General features: G+C 41.2%; 1 protein-coding gene across 5 annotated transcripts in view; it reads left to right on the forward strand.

The window, feature by feature from the left end:
- Positions 1-21,922, forward strand: part of RBFOX1 (RNA binding fox-1 homolog 1) — a 2,072,285-nt gene that overhangs the window by 862,600 nt on the left and 1,187,763 nt on the right. For all 5 annotated transcript variants that reach the window (XM_047713056.1, XM_047713053.1, XM_047713055.1 and 2 more), the window contains exon 5: positions 2,413-2,475. In XM_047713056.1, coding sequence (XP_047569012.1) covers positions 2,413-2,475 — 63 coding nt within the window. The remainder of the gene's footprint in view (positions 1-2,412; positions 2,476-21,922) is intronic.

Here is a 21,922-nt window from a genome sequence, read left to right on the forward strand (position 1 = left end):
CAAAGCCTGGGTATACTTTGGGTTCAATAAAACTATTACTACTAGTATTTTTCTGTTATAATCATCACTAATATTTTTATCATTATTGGGACACACAGATAATTCTCCAACTGAGGCATTCTATGAATTTATAGAAGATAATTACATACGTTGACTATTCATTTTCTAACTGTTCCTACCTTCCTTCTCCAAATCCTGTTCTTTCACTTCATGTGGTTACCTTCTTCTCAGCATGAAGAGTTCAGTTCCATTGCCACTTCCTTGGCATGTCTTCCCCAACCTGCCGGAGTGCCACGGACTGTAGGCATCAAGAGGACAGTGCTTGGTGTAAAAAAGCACTTAGTAAATTATAACAAACTTCTTTAAAAAAATTTTTTTTTAATCTGACAGAGAGAGAGAGATCACAAGTAGGCAGAGCAGCAGGTTGCGGGGGGAAGCAGGCTCCCCGCTGAGCAGAGAGTCCGATGCGGGGCTCAATCCCAGGACCCTGAGACCATGACCTGAGCCAAAGGCAGAGGCCCAAACCACTGATCCACCCAGGTGCCCCCATATCAAACTTTTATACAAACTTCCAGTTATAAAATGAGTAAGTCACAGGGATGAAAATTACATCATAGGGCATGTAGTCAATGGTATCATAATAATTTTGTATGGTAACAGGTGGTAACTACATTTAATGTGCTGAGCATTTCATAATGTATATAATTGTCAAATCACTATGTTGTACACCTGAAACTAATAATATACTATATATTTCGATAATAAGAATAAACAACTTTTAAACAGCGCTGACTTTGTGCCAGGCACAAGGCCAAGTGCCTTACAAATATTAACATTTAATATTTGCCTCAATCTATTGAGGTAGGTAGTGTATTTGTTCTCATTTTATAGATTAGGAAGTTGAGACAAAGAAAAGCTAAGTGAGTCAGTCATGGTCACAAAGCTGATAGGTAGCAGAGCCTTGGATGATGGGATAGATGAATGAATGAAGGGGAGGAAGGAAGAACAGACAAATGACCGCTGTCACCACCATCCTCGCTACTTCATAGCTGTGTGCACCCGCAGGCTTCTCCAGATACAAATCTCTGTTCCAGTGTTTTGAGACCACTCAGTGTTCTCAGATGTTCTATGTTACCAATATCAGTGAGCTCATCAAATGGGAAGATTTAAAAAAGAAAGTCCATCATATTGAGATACTAAGAAAGGGAACATATTTTCCAAACATATATCTGTGAGTAATGTTTATAAGCAAGCTCTGAAACTTGGGAGTTACGTTGAGTCTGGTTGTACATTGTGTCAGTCCTTGGGAAGAGTAATAGAGCCCCAGGTCAATATTCTAGAACGCTGCAAATTAATCCCATTTCTGCTACTTATGTGTCTCCCAGAAGGTGAAAGGGTCAGAATCAACTCTCTTGAGTATAGGGTGCCATGTAACTCTTTCAGATCTATTAGTAAATCTTTCTGGTTGGCTATGACCTCTCCCCCAACTCACCGAATTATATGAGATTATAATGGCTGTTTGCAGTTTGTGTGATATTTGGTTTATTTAAATATCAGTGAACGTGGATCTTCCTCCTTCTGATTGGGTGATGATAGCCATGCTTATGAAACTGATTCTTGATGGGACACCTAAAATCACAATTTTAATTAAAAATCACAGTTTTATTCATTGCAAAATGGAGTCACGTTGAATATTGGCCATCATGGGATTGAACTTTATAGAATCCTGGAGTTCTGGAGTTGAAAAGATATTTAAAGTTTATTTCATTTCACCTAATTCCATGTGGGAAAATCCACAATAATGTCTCTGAAAGATTGGCTTCTCATCCTTCCTTGAAAACATCCTGTGGCATGGAGCTCACTGTGTCAGGCAAGAGCTCAGCAGAGTGGTTCTAAACTTGATGTTCAATTGCCAACTTCAAATCCAGGCTCTGTCACCTACATGTGTATTCTGTACAACTTACTTGAGCTGTCTGAACCTTGGTTTCCTCTTCTGGAATAGAGAAAATCATAACACCTTCTATTGCAGTGTGAAAGAATTAAATGAAAATATATTGAAAGACTTGATTTTTTAAAAAGGATTTTTATTTATTTTTTTGATAGAGAGAGAGAGAGAGAGAGAGCACAAGCAGGGGGAATGGCAGAGGGAAAGGGAGAAGACGACTTCCTGCTGAGCAGGGATCTCCATGCAGGCTTGATCCCAGGACCCTGGGATCATGACCTCAGTCAAAGGCGCTTAACTGACTTAATCATTTTCATCACCATCATCATCACCACCACCATCATCGTTGTTCAATTCATAGTATCAAGAGCCTATTTTAGAAGTTAGCCACATGTGACTAGGACAAAAAAGTAAAGGCACAGAACAATACCTTCCTCCATCCTAAAGTCTTCCCCTCTCTTCTTCCCTAGGACACTGCTCAAAGAACTCATGCCAGTGGAACTTACGGCTTCCTTGATCGGACTCAGCATTCAGTAAGTGTGACCACTTTTGAACCTTCATTACATAAATACATCTATTTCTTTGATCGTGTTTGAGATGAAAAGCTCTCTTCAGCGGGCCTGAAGTTCCCACAAACACTGGGCTGCCTGCCTGTGTCTTTCTTTTCTGCACTACTACGTTGGATTCAGAGGTGAGGGGAGGGTTTGCTGGGCAGAACCCCCACAAGGAACACAGGAAATGTGTGTGCGTGTCAGGGGGTTAACCCTACCACTACTGGCTAGGGGTTAAAATGAAATGTGCTTTTGTTGTCCTTTTGTTCCCTAAGCTTTTCTCATTAGGAGAAACCTCATCCCTCTCTCCCAGTTGCATGACCCTGCAAAGCAGAACAGATCAGTTAGTGAGACCACATATTTCTTGAGGCATTTAAGAACAATTCATTTTGGGCCAGAATACATTACTACTGTATAAAAATTACCTCAGAAAAAGAAATTTGGTACTTTAGGATGCTGGGGTACGTTTCAGAAATTGCATTTGTTTTTTGCAAGTAAGCACTTTCCGCCGTCTGCCTTTCTCATTGTGCGCGAGGACTTGATTTTTGGTGAAGCCAGCAGTATTTTCTCCTATTTCCCCGACTCTTATTTTTTACCATACACTAGCTTTTGAGGGGGTGGTGTTGGTAGACGAGTACCTCTGTAAAAGTCTCGGACATTCGCTCTCCTCTGCAGTAGTTCTGTGGCCAAACAACTTGTTTTATGAATCGCTCTGTAATAATTCAATAATAAATATCCAAGTTTTAAAAGGCTAACTTTAAAAGGCTAAAGGGAATACTTTTTTTTTTTTCAAGACGTAGCTTCCCTTGTAAGGTTTTAGAATTTTTTTAACATGTCCTACTTTTGAGATTGGTGGAATATAATTTGATGCATCAAATATCATAAAGGGGCAGGTAGAATCCGAGGCTGGGGGATTCCAGGCCTGGAAGAGGCTGATCAAAGGGAATTCTTTGCCCTCAGTGGTATGGCATGACTCCCCTTTTGGGTACAGAATTTGCATATGTGATTGGTAGAGGAGGGAGGAGACAGAAAGAAATAAAAAAGATGGTGTATTCGCTGTTTGCTACATCAGAGTGACTTAGTGTAACCCTGATCAGCGAAAGCTTGTATCACACAGGAGATTAGACCTACAGCTTTTGTTCCCAATAATAAAGGAAATTTCGTGTCTAATTCCCTACGTGCCACATCTATCTTTCAATGCCTTTGAAGTTCAGGCTACAGCATTTTCTAAAAACTGCGAGGTTCTGTAAGTGGAAAGGAGGGGCTGTTTGGCAGGAAGTCTGTTCAAATCTATTTGGTGTAAAGTTAAATATGCATGTTACTTTATCTTTTTCCGTTTCCATCAGTATCCTTCTCTTCTCATAGATGCCTTTGCGGTGCTGGAGCAGGCAGGGTAGGGATGGAGGGAGGAAGGTGTCAAGGATGGGTTTTCAGATTATGTGCGACCCTCCCACCTTTCTCTCTACCTTTTCAACATGATACAAATTACTGCTTCTCAGAAAGGAATCCATGTTCCAACGCTGGATTGGGGCTGAAATTTCTAACCTAGGGGAGCCTCTGGTCCCCGAGATAATTAGTACAGTGTTGTAAGGAGCTCATGTTAATTTGTCTTTGGATATGGTATTTCCATATCTACGATTGTGGTCTAAGGAGGAAAAAATTATTAATTTGCTGCTCCATACCAGTGTGTAGATATCTGATAATTTAAAAAAAAAATAAAGAAGGAAGAAATGGAAAAACTTCTCACTGGGGATATTTAGAACGGCTGCCCAATTTCTGTGTACCTAATAGATTTCGATGGTTTCCGTGTGATGAGAGCTGGAGCAGTGAACCTCAGTCAGTGTCTAGGACCAAGAGGAAACCTACAGGAGGCTGACGGCAGTAGGGTCCTTGGTTGAACTTCACCCTCAGAGTCATTTCCTACAACTTTAAAGTTTAAGTTCCAATGGAAGCCTTCCTAAGATCTCTGTCTCCCATCAGATTATACTCCCCTGGCATGCTGTGCCGGAATTATAATTTATTAATTAATTGACCAAAAATTAATTTAATGTTTGCTTTTTCCTTTTGCCCAGTGCTCTCCAGCACAATTTTCTGTCATGATAGGAATATTCTTTCTCTGTGCCGTCCAGTATGGTAACCACACTGAGCACTTCAAATGTGGCTGCTGCCACCAGGAAACTAAGTTTACTACTTTGTTTATTTTTAGTTGATTTAAATTTAAGCATTATCACACGGTAGCAATAATCTACCATACGGATGGGACAGCTCTGGACTAGAGGCCCCATGAATACAGGAGCCAGTTCTGTATTCAGTTTTCCATCCTTGCATCCCGGCTGATACTCAGCTGGTATTACCAGTGTAGACATTGTTTGGTAAACCACTGCTGTCCCAAGCCCCTTAAGCATCTTCCTTCCCTGCAATTCCGTACGTATTATTCCCCTACATGAACCCTTCATCCAGAACAAAAGAGTTAATGATCCTTCAATGCCACAGCATATGCTCATTCTAACGGGCTGGTCTCTGTTATACTCTGGTTAATAGACAGTATATAACCTCTGATTATATCTACAGCCTTTACTGAAGATAGAGGTCACAGTAGAGAGCACTTGCTGGGCATAGTGACAGGTGAGCACATGGAGGGATGGGGGATGGGTAGATAGATGGAGTGTTACGTATGTGGGAGAAACAGAATTGACATTAGACAGTATACTGTTCTAGATCTCCATGATGGGTGTCTTTCGTCTTCTACTTACTACTCTGATTCTTGTTCAAAGCTATGATGTCTGCTTTGCCAAGGCCTAGATGGGCCTAGAATAACACACTCCGAATCTATTACTGAATTCCAGTGTCCTATGCAGCAAAGGTTGCTGTACATCTGCAATTGCTTCTGACTGTACTTCTGACTCCAAATGCCTAACACTAAAATCAGACCACACCCTGTTCACTTCCCTCTGGACACCATTCTCTCCCTGGATAACCCAATCCCAAGCTTCAGTAACCACTTACTGTGTCTTGACCTTCATCCACCACCACAAGAGGAGTGAGGCCTGGGCCTGTCGAAAGCCCTTCTGTGTTCCCTCTGTTGACATATCACTCCAGGTACTCCTTCCTCAAACGGTGGTGAAGTCTTTCTAAGTGGTTTTAATGCCTAAAGCCACCATCCCTTGGATTCCATTCTACATGTTGTTCCTGAAACATGAGTATCATGGAAGTTACGTGTTCAGTAAGCTAGTTTCTTTCAACACTGCCTCCCTTAGAATGTCTAGAAACCTTGTCTTCTAATCAAACATGTTGATCTCTTGACTCCCAAGTGCATTTACTTCCTGACTCCAAAATTTGTTGCCTGCGGTCCTAACAGCAGGAGCAACCCTTCCTTATTCGTAGTACACACTCCGGTATATATCTCTGTTAAGACTCTCTTGATGAAATGTGTACTTTAATTCCTTGATTCTCCTTGTAGGATAAAGAAAATACTAAGCCCATTTTCAGTGTAGAAGTTTGACCCTGTGATAGTATTTTTAGAATCTGGACTCTGTGGAGCAGGCAAAGAGTAGAACAGTATAAGGTGAATAGAAAGAGAAAGAGCAATGATTGTCTTGAGGGACTTGGAGTTCTCTGGAGTTAAAAGTCAGCAGATTGGCTAAAAATGGGAGAGGTCAGCCATCTGATGAATACCGGAGGGAGGGGGAGCCAGAGTGGGAGCAACATAAGAGCATTAATTTAAATGACGGCCAGGCCTAGGGTGTGTTTCATGCCATTTGATTTAGAGTCTCACGGTAGAGGACACATAAAATGATGGCCTCATTTGACCTTCCCATGTGCTCTGACACTTGACCACCCGCCACCCACCACCCACCACCAGGCATCCGTGTTCACACATGCCATCTGTGTATCTCTTATCTCTCTCAAGCTGCTGCGTAGCAAGCTCTGTGAAATCCCTCCTGCTCTCCCTAATTCCCCTTCTAGACTGGAAATAGGAGCTCGGGGGTGGGGGGGCTCTTTCTGACTTACTGACTATACAAGACTGTGAAGCATCAGAGACTATAGGCAGATAAGTTAAAAAAGAACATTTTCTTTTGTTCCCTTATTGTTGAACAGAGGGACAAAAAAGAATGAAAGTTACAGGGAAGGTGTGTATGACTGTAGCATTTCAGGACTGTGGATAACAAAGAGACAAGCCTCAAGTGGCACCCCACTACCCGCCTCATTATTCCCCATCATTTCACCCAGTTTAAATCTTCCATAGCACTCCTCACGTGCTCTAATTATCGTATTTATGTCTTATGCATATCTGCTTCTTCCACTGGACTAGAGGGTCTCTGAAGACATGTCTTGCTTGCTGCTCTATCCCCAATGCCACAGAAGTGGGAAGTGCATATATAGACACATACACATATATGTGTATATATGTATGTATATGTATACACACATATATGTGTATATGTATAAATATGTATGGAGTGAATTATTGAGTTGTGTGGCTTACTTCTTTGAATGATGATAACCCTGTCTGAAACCATTCTTTTGTAATCCATAACCCCTCCTAGCACTCCCTTGCCATACCTCCCATCTAGATCAGTCTTTGAAAAACCAAGAGAGTTAGGCTCATGTCCAGGCTCTGTGAATTGACCACGTGATTCTTGACAGAGTGACCAATCTGACTTAATTTTTTTTTCATTAAATAATAACAATAATAAGGAGCTAAACTAGAATAGTCTGCAACTAAGACCCCTTCTGTCTTGGAATTCAGTGAATAAACAAGAAAGAAACAAGGCCACAGAAGAAAAGGTTGAAGGGAAGCATCATTGCCTCAGCAAGGTAGAGGGTGCTGAGTTATGACCAACGGTGGCTCTTCCCACCCCCCAGCTGTGGGCAAAATTGGACTCATTGTCTTCTGGACAAGAAAATGAATATGCTACGTAGGTCTGGGACTAGTACAGTACTGATAGGCCACTTTCTGTTTGCTCTGTTAATAACTGGTATTGATACAGTTTGGTCCACACCCATGGTTGCATTATAGAATTAGAGGAAATGAAGGCAGGTTTCACCTGCAGCCTCTTCTACTGGAGCACCTGAGAGGTGAAATCATTCTTTTCATCCCAATTATTCATTAGTTACCAGTCGAATGAGCTAAGAAAAACAATGACTTGGGGTTTCTGCTAAATCTTTTCACTGAAGCTAAAGATGAGATCTACTTGCTGTTTCTACTCTGCATTGTAATGTGAGCTTGTTTATTTGAGATATTGGTGAACCTGTGCAATGGCTGCAAATTGCAAATGACAAACACAAAAAGAATGGCTGCTTCATAAGTCACAGAAACAAGGAATTTGGTTTTTCCAAATGGAGGAGGCTGCAGATTTCTTTTGAGAAGATAAACTTTCTCCGAGGGCTGTCAGCCAGACTTACTTTCTTTCTTTCTTTCTTTCTTTCTTTCTTTCTTTCTTTCTTTCTTTCTTTATTTTTAAGATTTTATTTATTTATTTGACAGAGAGATCACAAGCAGGCAGAGAGGCAGGCAGAGAGAGGAGGAAGCAAGCTCCCTGCTGAGCAGAGAGCCCGATGCGGGGCTCGATCTCAGGACTCTGAGATCATGACCCGAGCCGAAGGCAGCGGCTTAACCCACTGAGCCACCCAGGTGCCCCAACCAGAATATATTTATTTATTTATTTATTTTTTTAAAAGATTTTATTTATTTATTTGAAACAGAGAGAGAGATCACAAGTATGCAGAAAGGCAGGCATAGAGAGAGAGAGGAGAAAGCAGGCTCCCCGCTGAGCAGAGAGCCCGATGCGGGCCTCGATCCCAGGACCCTGAGATCATGACCTGAGCCGAAGGCAGAGGCTTAACCCACTGAGCCACCCAGGCGCCCCAGAATATATTTAAAACAAACAAACAAACAAACATGTGGCTAGTTTCTTTTGAGTTCGGGCAACTGTATCCAAAGGTGAGAATTCTTACCTCAGAAGGTGTGAACCCCAACTTTGTGCCAAGCATACAGTTGGAGATAAATAAATGGTAACAATGATAAGTATTGTTACTCAGAACAATTACATAACGGAGAAGTAGTCCCTTCTACTGGGTGGCCCGTGTGTGCGTGATCACTGGTGAGGCGGATCACTCGTTGGACCTCAGTCTCTCTATTTAAGAAGGATCAATTATCTTGAAAAACTGTACTGTGGTATATTCCAGCTCAGAGTGCCGTGACATTGATATGTAAGTCAATGTTCTTACCCTGGTAATGTTATCATTCATTCATTCACTTACAATTAGCTTTGGATAAATGATGTTGGATTTTTTCCAGAGTGGTAGGGATGTTACAATGAAAGGGGCCCTTCATTTATGGTAAAACTGTAAAATAAAATTTAAAGTAAATAAAATAATCCGAATTGTCTCAGTTATCATGGACTAGCCAGTCATAGACAGGAATATATGTTGGGGTCCGACTGCAAGGATATGAGTGGATCTGTCTCAAATATGGGAGAGAGCCAAGAGTTGGCCCTGTTCCATGTAAATTCTTCTTTTCCGTATTCTCAGGTCAGGTTTTTCCTCTCACAGCTGGCTGGCCTTCCTCACCCTTCTCCAAAGTACAATGCCCTTGCAGGGTGCTTCCTTCCCCATCAATGACCATTTACACTCCACAGGGCCAGACTCTCCCCACCAAGTCCATAAACCTGCAGTCTGTGCAGAATCAATGCCCATTTGCAGCTGCTAATGCATTAATAACAGAAACGTCCCTGGCCATGACCTACCTGAGTCATTACACACTAATCATCGGAGGCAATTTCAAGCAGATTGACTAGTGATCAGTGTCCTCCTGGCATCCAAGCAGGAGGACACATGGCTGCCTTCACAGCCCCTGAGCAGATGGTCTGAGAGCGTAATCACACACTACAGCCGGTGTGGGTCTGGCTCCAGGAAGGTGAATCTCCATGTCTTGCATGCAAAGCTGTGCTCTCTCACCCAGGGCTCTGCTCCAAGGGCCTGCCTTTCATTTCAGAATAGAATCTAGGCTCTCCTCTAAAGACACTGAGGAAACAAGGTTTACCTGTGCCGGGAACGTTCTAGCCTGCACCCGTGCCATGAAGCTGGTTTAATTTCCCACATTTCCATGTAATCCATCTCCAGATATGTGCTCCAAAGCCATGGTCACCATGGGCTTGTGGTTTGGTGTTGTAATTTTTTCCTTTAGTTTTAGCTTGAGCTTTTTTGTGTTTTTGATCTTGCTCTGGCACTCCCTATGATCATAATCTTAAGGGTTACACAATGTATCATCAGGGTGATGTTTTATTCCTTTACTATGGAATATCTAGGAGCTCTCTGCTCTTTTCACTAACACCATTTTTGCCAGAGTTAATCACTCAGGATCTCTAGAGTTTTCTTCCCTGGAGTAACTTCCTAAGGGTAAATACCGCTGAGAGGAATTGTACAGTCAAAGGAAATCAGTATCTTTATGACTTTGGATGCATATCACTAAATCACCTTTTGAAATGGATTGTGCTAATTTATAGCCAGTATATTGTCTTTTGGGCTTTCTACTCTTAGCTGCCTGTGATTTAATTGCCTAGAATGAGGATTCAGATTATATGGGGTTGGAAATATGAGTCAGATAGGATCTTTACCTTCAAGAAACCCACAGAATAGAGGGAGAATCCAGATTAGAAAACAACCCACTGCTCTGTGACATGTTAAAGCTTTAAGGAAGAATGAGCTTGAGAATCCATGGATTCTGGGATAAGGCTTTATTTCTGAGACTAGTGGAATTCAAGAATCTCTCTCTTTGATGCTATTTCTTGACTAGAGATTCGAGAGGTTGGAAACCAGGGGTTTGATGGCTCTATTCTTATGTATACTTGCTATATCCATAAATTCAGGTATAAAACTACATTGTACTCTCTGACTAGCTTTATGGGCTGTTCATTACAATGCACACAAACTTTTGTTGGCAGAAGTTCACAAAAGTTGTGCATTGCTAAGACAAATACGCTGGGAGTCTTTGGGTTGTGTGCTCAATAAACCCAATGGGTCACAGCCAATAGTTCATTGAGATTCCAATAAAGGAAGCTGTGATCTTAGTGGAAAAAGCACAAGATGTTAAGACAAACAAATGGAGATTCAAATCTTGGCTCTCTGTTTACCACTTCTGCAAACCTGGGAAAGTTACTTAACCTTTCCCAGCCCCAATTTCCTCTTCTGTCATGAGAATGACAATGGCCACCCACAAGTTTCTTGTGAGGATTAAATAAATTCTCCGTTTTGCAGGGAGAGGGTTCTTTTGGGGGGAAAGCCTTTTGGGGTGGCAAATGGAACCCCGAGAGCATAAGGGGCGGTGATCCACTCAGCAAAAGCTAGTAGCAAAAGTAGTAATCTGTTTTCGATAGAAAAGACCTTGTAGTGCTTCTTTCTGATGTGGAAGAAGAAAGGAGAGGGAGTGAGCGGAAGGATCCAGTCCGAAGTGGGTGCGAAAGCAATCCTGTGTGCAGGGAGGAGCCCGGAGGAATCAGGAGCTGTTACTAAAGTCTGATTTGAAGCCCTTTGGTTTGTCGTAAACTTAATCCCTCCCCCCTTCTGCCGCATCCCCATACCACCCAAGAATAAAACTAACCTCTGTCTTCAAAAAGTGAGGTGTTTTCGGAGTGAGTTTTCTTAAAAAAAATTTTTTTAAAGATTTTATTTATTTATTTGACAGAGAGAGATCACAAGTAGACGGAGAGGAAGGCAGAGAGAGAGAGAGAGAGAGAGGGAAGCAGGCTTCTTGCTGAGCAGAGAGCCCGATGTGGGACTCGATCCCAGGACCCTGAGATCATGACCCGAGCCGAAGGCAGCGGCTTAACCCACTGAACCACCTAGGCGCCCCTCGGGAGTGAGTTTTAATGGAAATTCTGTGAAGTGCTGAGTTCCGGCCCAAGTCCATGCATCGGAAACCGGATGTTGCCCTCAGCGGTTCCGAAGATAAACACCTAATGTGTTGGAAATCTGCTCCTGGGCCAGCGGTGGACTAAGCATTTTTGCATGCATTCCCTCCTCTTATACTCACAGTGACCTAGTGAGATAGGTCTTGCTAATTACTGCTGTTTTACAGATGAGAAAACTGACCCCTGCTTGGACTGCTCAAGAGTCCGATGACTTGCAACAGGTGTAGCTGGGTTTCAGCTGTTGAGCCCACACCTTTGACCGCTGCACTGACCTCTTTCTGTCTGCATGGCCCTGGGTCCCAAGTGCCAATGGGACTGTACATTTCATTAAGGAAATCGTGGCAAGTAATTTTGGCTTCACGGGGATTTGAGGATGGCAGTGTATAAAGATCTCAGCTAATGTCTAGGTTCTATTTATAACTTTACTTCTTTAAAAAAGTAGATGAAGTGATGACTGGTATAAATAAAGAGAAACAATTCTCCTACAGGGCTCTCATTCCTCTTTCTCTTCTCTAAGCAAAGAAAGAATGAGAACATCAAGTACAGGGCGCTGTGAATGTGGAAACTGAAACATTCTCGGTGGTTATCAGGGACTGTGCATCAAAAAGGACTCTTGTTAGTACAGGCAAAATAGAGAGCCACGGAGAGTCGCAACCCGGAGCTTTTCTGATGCCCAACATGCCTCTAGCCTCATGGTGGTTTGACACTCCATCAAGGTTTTAACTGGGTTGCATCTGAAGTTTCATTCTGAGAAAAAAAATGAGACAAAGCAAAACAAAGGTGAAGAACTAGCAAGCAAGAACTGAATTTTGCCTTTGAGATTTATATATATATGTGTATGTGTATGTACACATATAGGTGTGCATTATATATATATGAATTTTCATATATTGATTTTAATAAATATTTTAATACAGAATTATGGGAATGAGGTATTAAAGGATTGCAACTGTTTCAGTCTAAAGTAAAAAGGGCTTTATTATTCAGAACACGTGGTCCTACCACTGCGTGGTGGTGGCTGATACAGGTTGCCGGCTTCTTTTCTAAAGCTGATTTTGCAAACATGTTTGAAGGGCCTGCAGGTGCCATACCTGCACAGAGCTCCTGAGAAACCTTGTGCTTCTTTGCATCCCCCTGAGGAACCCTCACTGTGCTGTGCTCAAAGTCACTGATGGTACGTGTCAAGCCTTCTTTTGCCCCTGTGAGAGTTTTGATGAGGGATGTGGTCAGAGGTGAGGAATCAGAGCTGGCCCAACCTTCCTGGGATACTCTTCCTCATCTCTCTTCTGTAGGAATTGCTCTCTCACTGTATCAAGCAGGTGACTGGAGCCTTTCTTTCGTTAACTCAACAAATACCCATCAAGTGCTCTTCTTTGCGAGGCGTGGTACTAGCTGCTGCGGACACGGTGAGAAACAAGACAAGCGAGTTTCCTGAACCCACAGGCTTAAATTCTCTGACAAACAATTACATAAATAAGTGTGTAATTATAAACAGTCGTGAGTCCTGTAAGATAAACGCCAAGCATGTGATGGGAGTCTGTGCAGAGAGTACAGTAATTTAATTTGGGAGATCACAGAATTGATATTTAAGTTGACACATTCTAGGGAAAAGTCTCTGGGCTGTGGCAAGACATTTTTGGGGCTTTTGAGGAAGTCAAAGAAGGTGTGGTTGGAACAGAGTGCTGGAATGGTGTTGAAAGAGCAGACAGGGGAGAGAGATTCATCAATTTCAGGTTTCAGATTTTATGGTAACTGCCATGGGCATCCACCAGAGGATCTGAAAACAAACAAACAAACAAACAAACATGATCCTTCTTCTGTTTTGAAAAGTATTACTATGGCTATAATGCTGAAGAAGGCTTAGGTGAAGGCCAAGTGGAAACAAGGAGAATAATTAAGAGCTGTACTGAAATAGTCTGGGATGGAGGAATGGCATTGGCTTAGAATGGTGTTGTGACCATGGGGAGTGGAAAAAAAATTCAAGGATCCTATCTGTCTGTCTGTTCATCCACCCATCCATCCATCCTCCCTCTTCCCCTCCATTCCCTTCCCTTCTTTCCTTCCTTCCCACCTTCCTTCCCTTCTTCCATCTATCCATCATCATCGTCCTCCTCATCTACTCAATATCGCATAAAATCCAGCCATTGGCTCAATTCTTTAGTGCATCATTATCCATCACCAATGTATTCTAAGCCCCGTAGAAATCATGAAGGTTGGTTTTTTTGTTTGTTTCTTTCTTTTTTTAAATTTTTTATTTTTTTTTAAGATTTTATTTATTCATTCGATAGAGATCACAAGTAGGCAGAGAGGCAGGCAGAGAGAGAGGGGAAGGGAAGCAGGCTCCCCGCTGAGCAGAGAGCCTGACACGGGGCTTGATCCCAGAACCCTGGGATCATGACCTGAGCTGAAGGAAGAGGTTTAACCCATTGAGCCACCCAGGTACCCCCCAAGAAAGAAAATTTTTTTTAAAAAAGAAACAAACCAGGGACGCCTGGGTGGCTCAGTGGGTTAAGCCTCTGCCTTCGGCTCAGGTCATGATCTCAGGGTCCTGGGATCGAGTCCCGCATCGGGCTCTTTGCTCAGAGGGGAGCCTGCTTCTTCCTCTCTCTCTACCTGCCTCTCTGCCTACTTGTGATCTCTGTCTGTCAAATAAATAAATAAAATCTTTAAAAAAATTATTGCCTTTTTTATCCCAAGAATGGATAAATTGTTTCTTCTTCCCCTATTAAAGTTTGCTTGGAGGCAGTCCTGTTGGCTTCTGCATTTCCCTTTGCCTCTGTCACCAGTTTTACCTTGGATGACACCGTTGGCTTTATATAAGTTCTTCATGCATTGAAGGCTGACATTCTTAATAGTTCTGTCACCGTGTTACAACAGGCTGCTGAAAAGATACGAGTGATGCCTGCAGGAGATAGGGCCGTCTCAGTGGTTGGTGTAACACCAATGGGGTGTGAGGTAGCAGGAAAATAATTAGTTTAGTTCGATGTAAATGGAAGGTGAATGAAGACACTACCTATATGTGGACGCCTGGGAGTGGGGTGGCCTGCTTCATTGAAGATTTGAGGAAGAATAATTGAATCAATGGCTATGAAAATGAAAGCAATATTAAGAGACTTTTGTGGCAACATGTAAGGCAGAAAGAGCTAAATTCAATCAACGTATATTTGCTGAGTGCTTATTATGTACCTGTCACTGTGTGAGGCATTTTAGCCAAACTAAAGGGGAAAAATAATTGGAAGACATAAATAAGGCTTTACGCTCTCCATGGGGAGTCAAGATTTCAGAACATATGAATGCTTCAAGCATATATTGGAAAGGTTGAGTAACAATTGTAAGCTATCTTAGTAGGCAACACTGTTAGGGATGGCAGGAATAACATTGACTATAAGACACTTGAGTGGCTCTGTGACTATGGTTAATTCATTTAACCTCTCTGAACATTAGTTCTCTCTTTTATTTAAATATCTGTTTCACAGCACAGAGTGCCTTTATGTCTTCATACATGCACATGCACACGTAGGTACACACACACACATGGATGCTGGTCAGGGTTTCTCAGGGCTGCATTGGTGGTATTGGGCAGGAAGGGTGGTACAGAAAATGCACTCCATTAGGTATTGGTATTCTCAAGGTTCTAACATCTCTTTTCTATGGTATGTTTTTGTAGGTTGTTGAAAGCTGTGGTTTATATCCAGTACTTCTATTTTTTTAGTCCTGAGGTTTCCCCATTTGTAGTCTGTTTTTTATTTACGGTCTTCTTTTCAATCTGTCTTTAACATTGTAACTTCTTTAGTGTCTCACAGTCTTCTGTATCATTTATCTGATTTTTCATTAGTTTTTTTGTTCTTGATTTTTTGGAGTCCTTTTCACGATCTAGGCATTTCTACCCATCTGGAAGGTCTTAAAACTATAATTTAAAAAAATTTAAAAATGGGTACAGATATTTTTTGGTATACTGTGTTAAAAACAAGACAGCAGGCCTCCAAATAGAGCTACTTATGCTAACCCCCACCTCACCAAACTGAGACTTGACTTAATTACAGCTTAGCTCTGCCAGAAGTGGAATCTTAAGCCAGTTAATTGGAAATTACCTGAGTAGCACTGGTTAGGTCTTCTGCCTGATAGATCCTGCCATCTCCTAAAGAAAAGTAACCTTGATATAACCACTCACTTCTTTGCTTCCTATAACTTTCTTCTTCCCGTTCCTTCTTTCAGCCTGTAAAAGTCTTTCACTTTACAGCTCCTCAGAACTCCTTTCTATCTGCTACATTGGGTGCTGCCCCATTCACGAACTGTTGAATAAAACCAGTAAGATTTTTGAAATGCATTCGTGTGAATTTTGGTATTTAACAGTTCCATTGAGTTTAAAATAGGTGACATGTGTTTTAATTTATATCTCGTATGTTATAACTTGGTTTTTAAAGTATATAAATGAATGCTTAGAAACCCGTAGTTTCTAAAATAATACTATCTGTCATCTTTCAGTTTTATTATTTATCAGTTAATAGAAAAGTGATTTTTCCTATCACTAGAGGATTTTCTACTTCCTCACTTGCTGGAGAAGTAAAAGAAAACCACCTTATGCTAACTCTTAGAAAGGACATAACTACTATATGCCCTGAGGGCTTTAGGACAATTAAAATGAATTAAAATTACTTTATTTTTGGAGTGGGCAAATAGGAGATGGAATGGTTAGACTCAGAAGGATTTTTCTAGAGATAGGTCTTACCAGCTGAATACACTTGCCTTGATTAAAGAAGGAAATAAGAACTTGGAGAGGAGATCCAAGTATTACTATGGGGTTCTTGAGAACTATTGGCTAGTGGTGCTGAAGAAGAGAAGGTCAACTTTTCGTTCACTTGAGAAAAGTAGTTTTATTAAAAGTCAACTGAAGATGCCAGAATGGTTATTATATAGTGATTAATAAGATTCAGTATCCCATGGGATTAGGTACCCTCAAATCTGGATGTATGGATTGGGTCATAGGGAATTTTGTGTCTAGGCTCAGTAAAGTAAAACTCTTTTATCTAGACAGAGGGCAGGCAAATATATTTCTTCTTGCTTGCTAGTTCTGATTAGTAAAGGCTCCCTGTAGTTTTGTGGAGAAGAATGCATCTGAGCTCAGCAGGAAAGTGGTATGATTGATTAGCAATGTCTTCCAGGGGTATAGGAACAGGAGAGTGGTGGCACATGTGCCAGGTCTTACCATTCTACCCTAGACAGGAGAGCATTTTTCCCTTGTGGTCAGAGAGGGGGAGCTGTTTGCTTCTGGAGACTTATCTACTTGATGTGGTGAATAAATATTAAGATGATTTCATTTCACATTACTGTCAGTCAAGAGGGAGCAGTGCCATCCTAGAGTCTCAGGAGTAAGGTTACAGTTCAGTTGGGGATACCCATTAGTATTTCTAACCAAATTCTTTTTCAACACAGTGGTTTAATTGCAAGAAAAATTGCTTAGGGAATACTATGTGATAGGGTTTAATCAATTTAGGCTATTGGATTCTGCTACAGATTACACTGTTAAACACACAGGACAGACTGGGAGACGTGGTTCCATTAATTTCAGGAAAAGTTGACTCAGAATGGAATACAATGGCTTTGAGGTTGGTTTTCTCATTTTTGAATTTGTATGGGCCCCAGGTGGAAGACTTTGGCACTCTGTGCTGCTTCATGCATCTCTCTAAGCAGATGCTTTATCAGAGAAGAGAGCCAACAGAGGGAGGAAATTGTAGAGCTGTGCTGTTGGTAAATGCACCCAGGGAGAGTGGCATTTCCTTAACAAACCCTATTAATCATAGTGAAAATGTAGTACAAATGAAAATAAATAAATAAAATTGAAAAACATGTCATAAAAGTATGTTAACCGCCTGGCAGTATTTTCTGTATCTATCCTTACTACATGGGCATTGTTTGGCTTCCCAGGTGCACAGTAAGCGTACGTGGTGGGTGGGAGAAGCAGTGAGCCAGGGGAGAGTTGCTGATGAACATAGAATCCAGCCCTCATCTTTGAATTAGCCCCTGATAGCTGGAAGCCTCTTAACCTTCTGCGCTTTGGATTTCTCATCTGTTAAATGGATCAACAAATCAGAAGGTTCTGTAGCTGTTTCTAGCCTTAGTCCTATTTGAGTATGAGCACATCATGGTTCAGAGAATTCAAGATCCCCATGTAGTAGGTGGGAGAGCTAGATTAGATGTTTAGAACAGAATTGGAAGAGCTGGTGCATCATGACATGCCTTACAGAGGACTGGGCTCCTTACCACTGGAGGGCTGGAGTTGAGCCCAAAACAAGCTGTCTAGCTCTTACCTCATCATACACTATCTGTGGGGTCTTTGCAAAACTCATAGTTCCCCTAGCCTCAGTCTTCTCAGCTGTGGAAGCCCGGAGATTCTTTGAAGAGCTGGTGTGAAAATAAAATGTCATGGTACGTGAGACAACAGTGTTCATAACAGAACATACCATGCAAATATAAGGTAGCAATATATGTAAGATCAGATATATAGCTACAAGAGAAAGTCAGACAGGACACAGAAATCCTCTAGCCCCTGAGTGAAAATGATCTATAATGAGTTATTTCAAAGTTGCTTGGAGCCTAGTCAGTTATATCACATTTGATAAATATCAGATTCAATAAATATCATTTATTGAAAGTCTGCTATGTGCAAATCCCTGTTCCCATTTTCTTTTATGAAGAAAGGCAGCCTACAATAAAATCCTTATCCTAAAGGACCTTAAAATTTCATCGAAAAGAGCATTTTTCAATCTCTCCCATTTTTTGAAACCTGAAGTTTAGAGCATTTCTTATTATTCAACAATTTCTTTCCATGGGGATATTCTAGAAGTGCTTTACATTTATATATGTTATGAACTTGTACATTTCTCAAGAAATGCACCCTCTGGAACATTGATCCCCCTTTCTCTTTCTCTCCAAAATACCAAAGAAGGATGACCCTATGACATCTGATGGCCTTCTTTATCCTTTAGTGATGCATTTGGACTCAAGATGGTAATGCCAAGTCTTGTCTGTATTCTGCCTTCCCCATAGGAATGGTTTCTGAGAAGTGAATTTGGGGTGAGGGATATGAATTACTGCCATTTTTGTGAAAAGCCAAGATTGTACCAGGGTGACCCAACCTGAGGCAAACCCCAAATGTGAGCAAATGATGGAACGAACATATCTATATGTGTTGTGGGCCAAGAGAGTTGGGATCATAAAGAAGTTGAGGTATATGAGTTGGTGAAAACAAGTGATTCTGATGTAAGTCTATAAGCAGATACCGCTTTCCTATATGCCACCAAGCAGAAGCAGACATGTGGGCTAAAGGGACACATGCTATAAAGCAGCCAGTGCCACTCATTGTTTCTATTTTTTCTCTAATAAATGTCTTAGGAAGGACTAAGTAATCATTTGGTACCATGTTTCTTTGCAAAACCATCTCTGTGAAAAGTGTTTCCAAATAACAATAGTAGATAGCACCATAGAGAAAGTTCTGCATTGAGAGGAAACCTCTCTCTTTTTGAGTATCCCTACAGGGATATCCTTTATGTCTTCATGGGGAGCCAGCATTTCTTGGGTACCTGCTAGTACGTATCAGGAAGGCAACTAGCACTTATGTCAGTCCCAGTTCATGCCAACTCCCTAAGTGGGAAACATGTTCATAAAAGGTCAGGAAAATAAAGAGTTTGATTCTCACACTTTGTTTTTTGTTGTTGTTGTTTGTTTTGTTTTGCTGTGAGGTATGGGCAACACTAGACATTTTTATCCAGGAAGTATATCTTCCACATATCAGACACCTTAGGGTAATATTATCGAGCAGTGACAATAATAAGAGTTCTTCATTTGCCATGAAACATACTATTTCATGAATACTTTATTACCCCAACCCCTATTTGAATGCCTTCCTACTCCAATACACAAACTTGTGCATGCTTTCTTTATGTTCCATCATTATAAGCTTTAAAAGAATTCTTTTTTGTGTGTAGTTGACATACAATGTTACATTTCAGGTGCAGAACATAGAGATTCAGCATCTCTGTACTTTATTCTGTGCTCACTGTAAGTGTAGCTACCAACTATCCCCATACAACACTGTTAGAGTATCATTGACTATATTCCTTATGCTGTACCTTTTTTTTTTTTAAGACTTTATTTATTTGACAGACAGAGATCACAAGCAGGCAGAGAGGCAGGCAGAGAGAGAAAGAGGAGGAAGCAGGCTCCCCGCCGAGCAGAGAGTCCGATGCGGGGCTTGATCCCAGGACCCCGGGATCATGACCTGAGCCGAAGGCAGACACTTAACAACTGAGCCACCCAGGCGCCCCCTTATGCTGTACCTTTTGTTCCCATGATGTATTCATTCCATGAGTGGAAGCCTGTGTATTGTGCTTCCCTTCACCCATTTTGCCCATCCCTCCATACCCCTTCCTTCTGTCAACCATCAGTTTGTTCTCTGTATTTACGGGTCTGATTCTGCTTTTTGTTTGTTTGCTTATTCATTTGTGTTGTTTTTTAGATTCCACATAATGATGTGGTATTTGTCTTTCTTTGATTTATTTCACTTAGCATAAAATCCTCAAGGTCCATCAGTGTTGTCGCAGATGACAAGATCTCATCCTTTCTAATGGCTGCATAATATTCCTCTGTGTGTGTGTAAGTGCGTGTGTATTTATAATGTCTACATCTATATAGACATACCATATCGTCCTTATCCATTCATCTGTTGTTGGACACCTACGTTACTTCCATATCTTGGCTATTGTAAATAATACTGTAATAATCATAGGGCTGTATATTTCTTTTTAAGTTAGTGTTTGAATAACTATAAATATTTAAAGGAATTATATCAAAATTACCTATTTTTTCTACCATATTACTGCTTTACAACTTACTGCCCTTTAAAGTTATTAAGGCACTATCCATAGCACTTCCTGAAACTGTTTATTAGAAAATCAATTTATAGATCCCAAAACAAAAAACCCAGGGGTGTGCCTAGGTAAGAATCTGAATTTTTAACAGGTATATAACATGATTTTTGTTAATATTAATGTTTGAAAACTATAGCCTCATACAAATAAAGCAAAGAGTAATTCTCATACAATTGAATGTTAGGACCAAAACATTTTGTTAAACTTGGTCATAGATGAAATCTAAGTTCCTGCTTATTATAAAGAATACTTCAAAGGTTAAAAATTCCCAATAGATGATACCTAGCTATGTACTACCAATTTTATTCCTCTTTTTCTTTTTCTTTTTTTTTTTTTTTTAATTTATTTGACAGATCACAAGTAGGCAGAGAGGCAGGCAGAGAGAGAGGAGGAGGAGGCAGGCTCCCTGCTGAGCAGAGAGCCCAATGCGGGACTCGATCCGAGGACCCTGGGATCACGACCTGAGCCGAAGGCAGAGGCTTTAACCACTGAGCCACCCAGGCGCCCCTTATTCCTCTTTTTTTTTTTTTTTTTTTAAGATTTTATTTATTTATTTGACAGAGAGAAATCACAAGTAAGCAGAGAGGCAGGCAGAGAGAGAGGAGGAAGCAGGCTCCCCGCCGAGCAGAAAGCCTGATGCGGGGCTCGAACCCAGGACCTGGGATCATGACCCGAGCCGAAGGCAGCGGCCCAACCCACTGAGCCACCCAGGCGCCCCCCTTATTCCTCTTTTTAAACATGAAAATAGCACCAAGAGACCTGAAAGAATTAATTCTTCTCCAAAGAATCAACTTTTCACCAACTTTTCAAAAACGGTGACCGTTACTATCATTTGTTTATTTTTGAGAGCACAGAATATTTCAAACCCTATAGAAATTTATCAGAGAGAATTTAATGTTTGCTTTTGAAACAGGTACACAATAAAGATTTTCTTCATTGAGTGACTGAGTCAAGAACTCATTCTCATAACTTAACAGGAGGAAGAAGGAAGATCAATCAGAAAGGATGATGTGTGGGGCCCTAGCTGTAAGAGACTGGTATAGTCATAGAATGGGGTAATACCCACTTATGCAGTAGCCTGGGATGAAGTTATATGATTAGATAAAAGGGTGAGGTGTGGAAGGGGATATGACCAGAGATGTATGTGCATGCAGAAAAAGACTGTGGAAAAATTAAATGAATTTATTCATCAGTGTTTTTTTGACTGCTGTTTCTGTGCCTGGTCCTGTGTTTTTTGACGGCCGACTTGATAGGATGGCCAGATATCCCAAGTTTCCCAAGATGAGGGTTTCTTGAGAGGTGGGGGTTCCATTCTAAAGCCAGGCAATTTTGGGCGATTTGATTACTTTGGACGCAAAGAAGTGCTAACAAGTGTGATGAATGTTTTGGTGCTAAAGGATCACAAATGAAGAGATATTCAGTTATCCTCACTGAGGAATTGGTAAGGACAGGAGTTGTGGAAAAGTCCAGCATCACTCACCCGTGGCCTAACTTAGGAGCAGGAGCAAACAGGAAATGGGAACATTCAAGGAAGAAGGAAAAGCATGTTTGGGGGATGTATGGCAGCACCTGCGTGAGAAAATCCAGAAG

This window comes from Lutra lutra, chromosome 18 (assembly GCF_902655055.1).
Source record: "Lutra lutra chromosome 18, mLutLut1.2, whole genome shotgun sequence".
NCBI classification, from domain to species: Eukaryota; Metazoa; Chordata; class Mammalia; order Carnivora; family Mustelidae; genus Lutra; species Lutra lutra.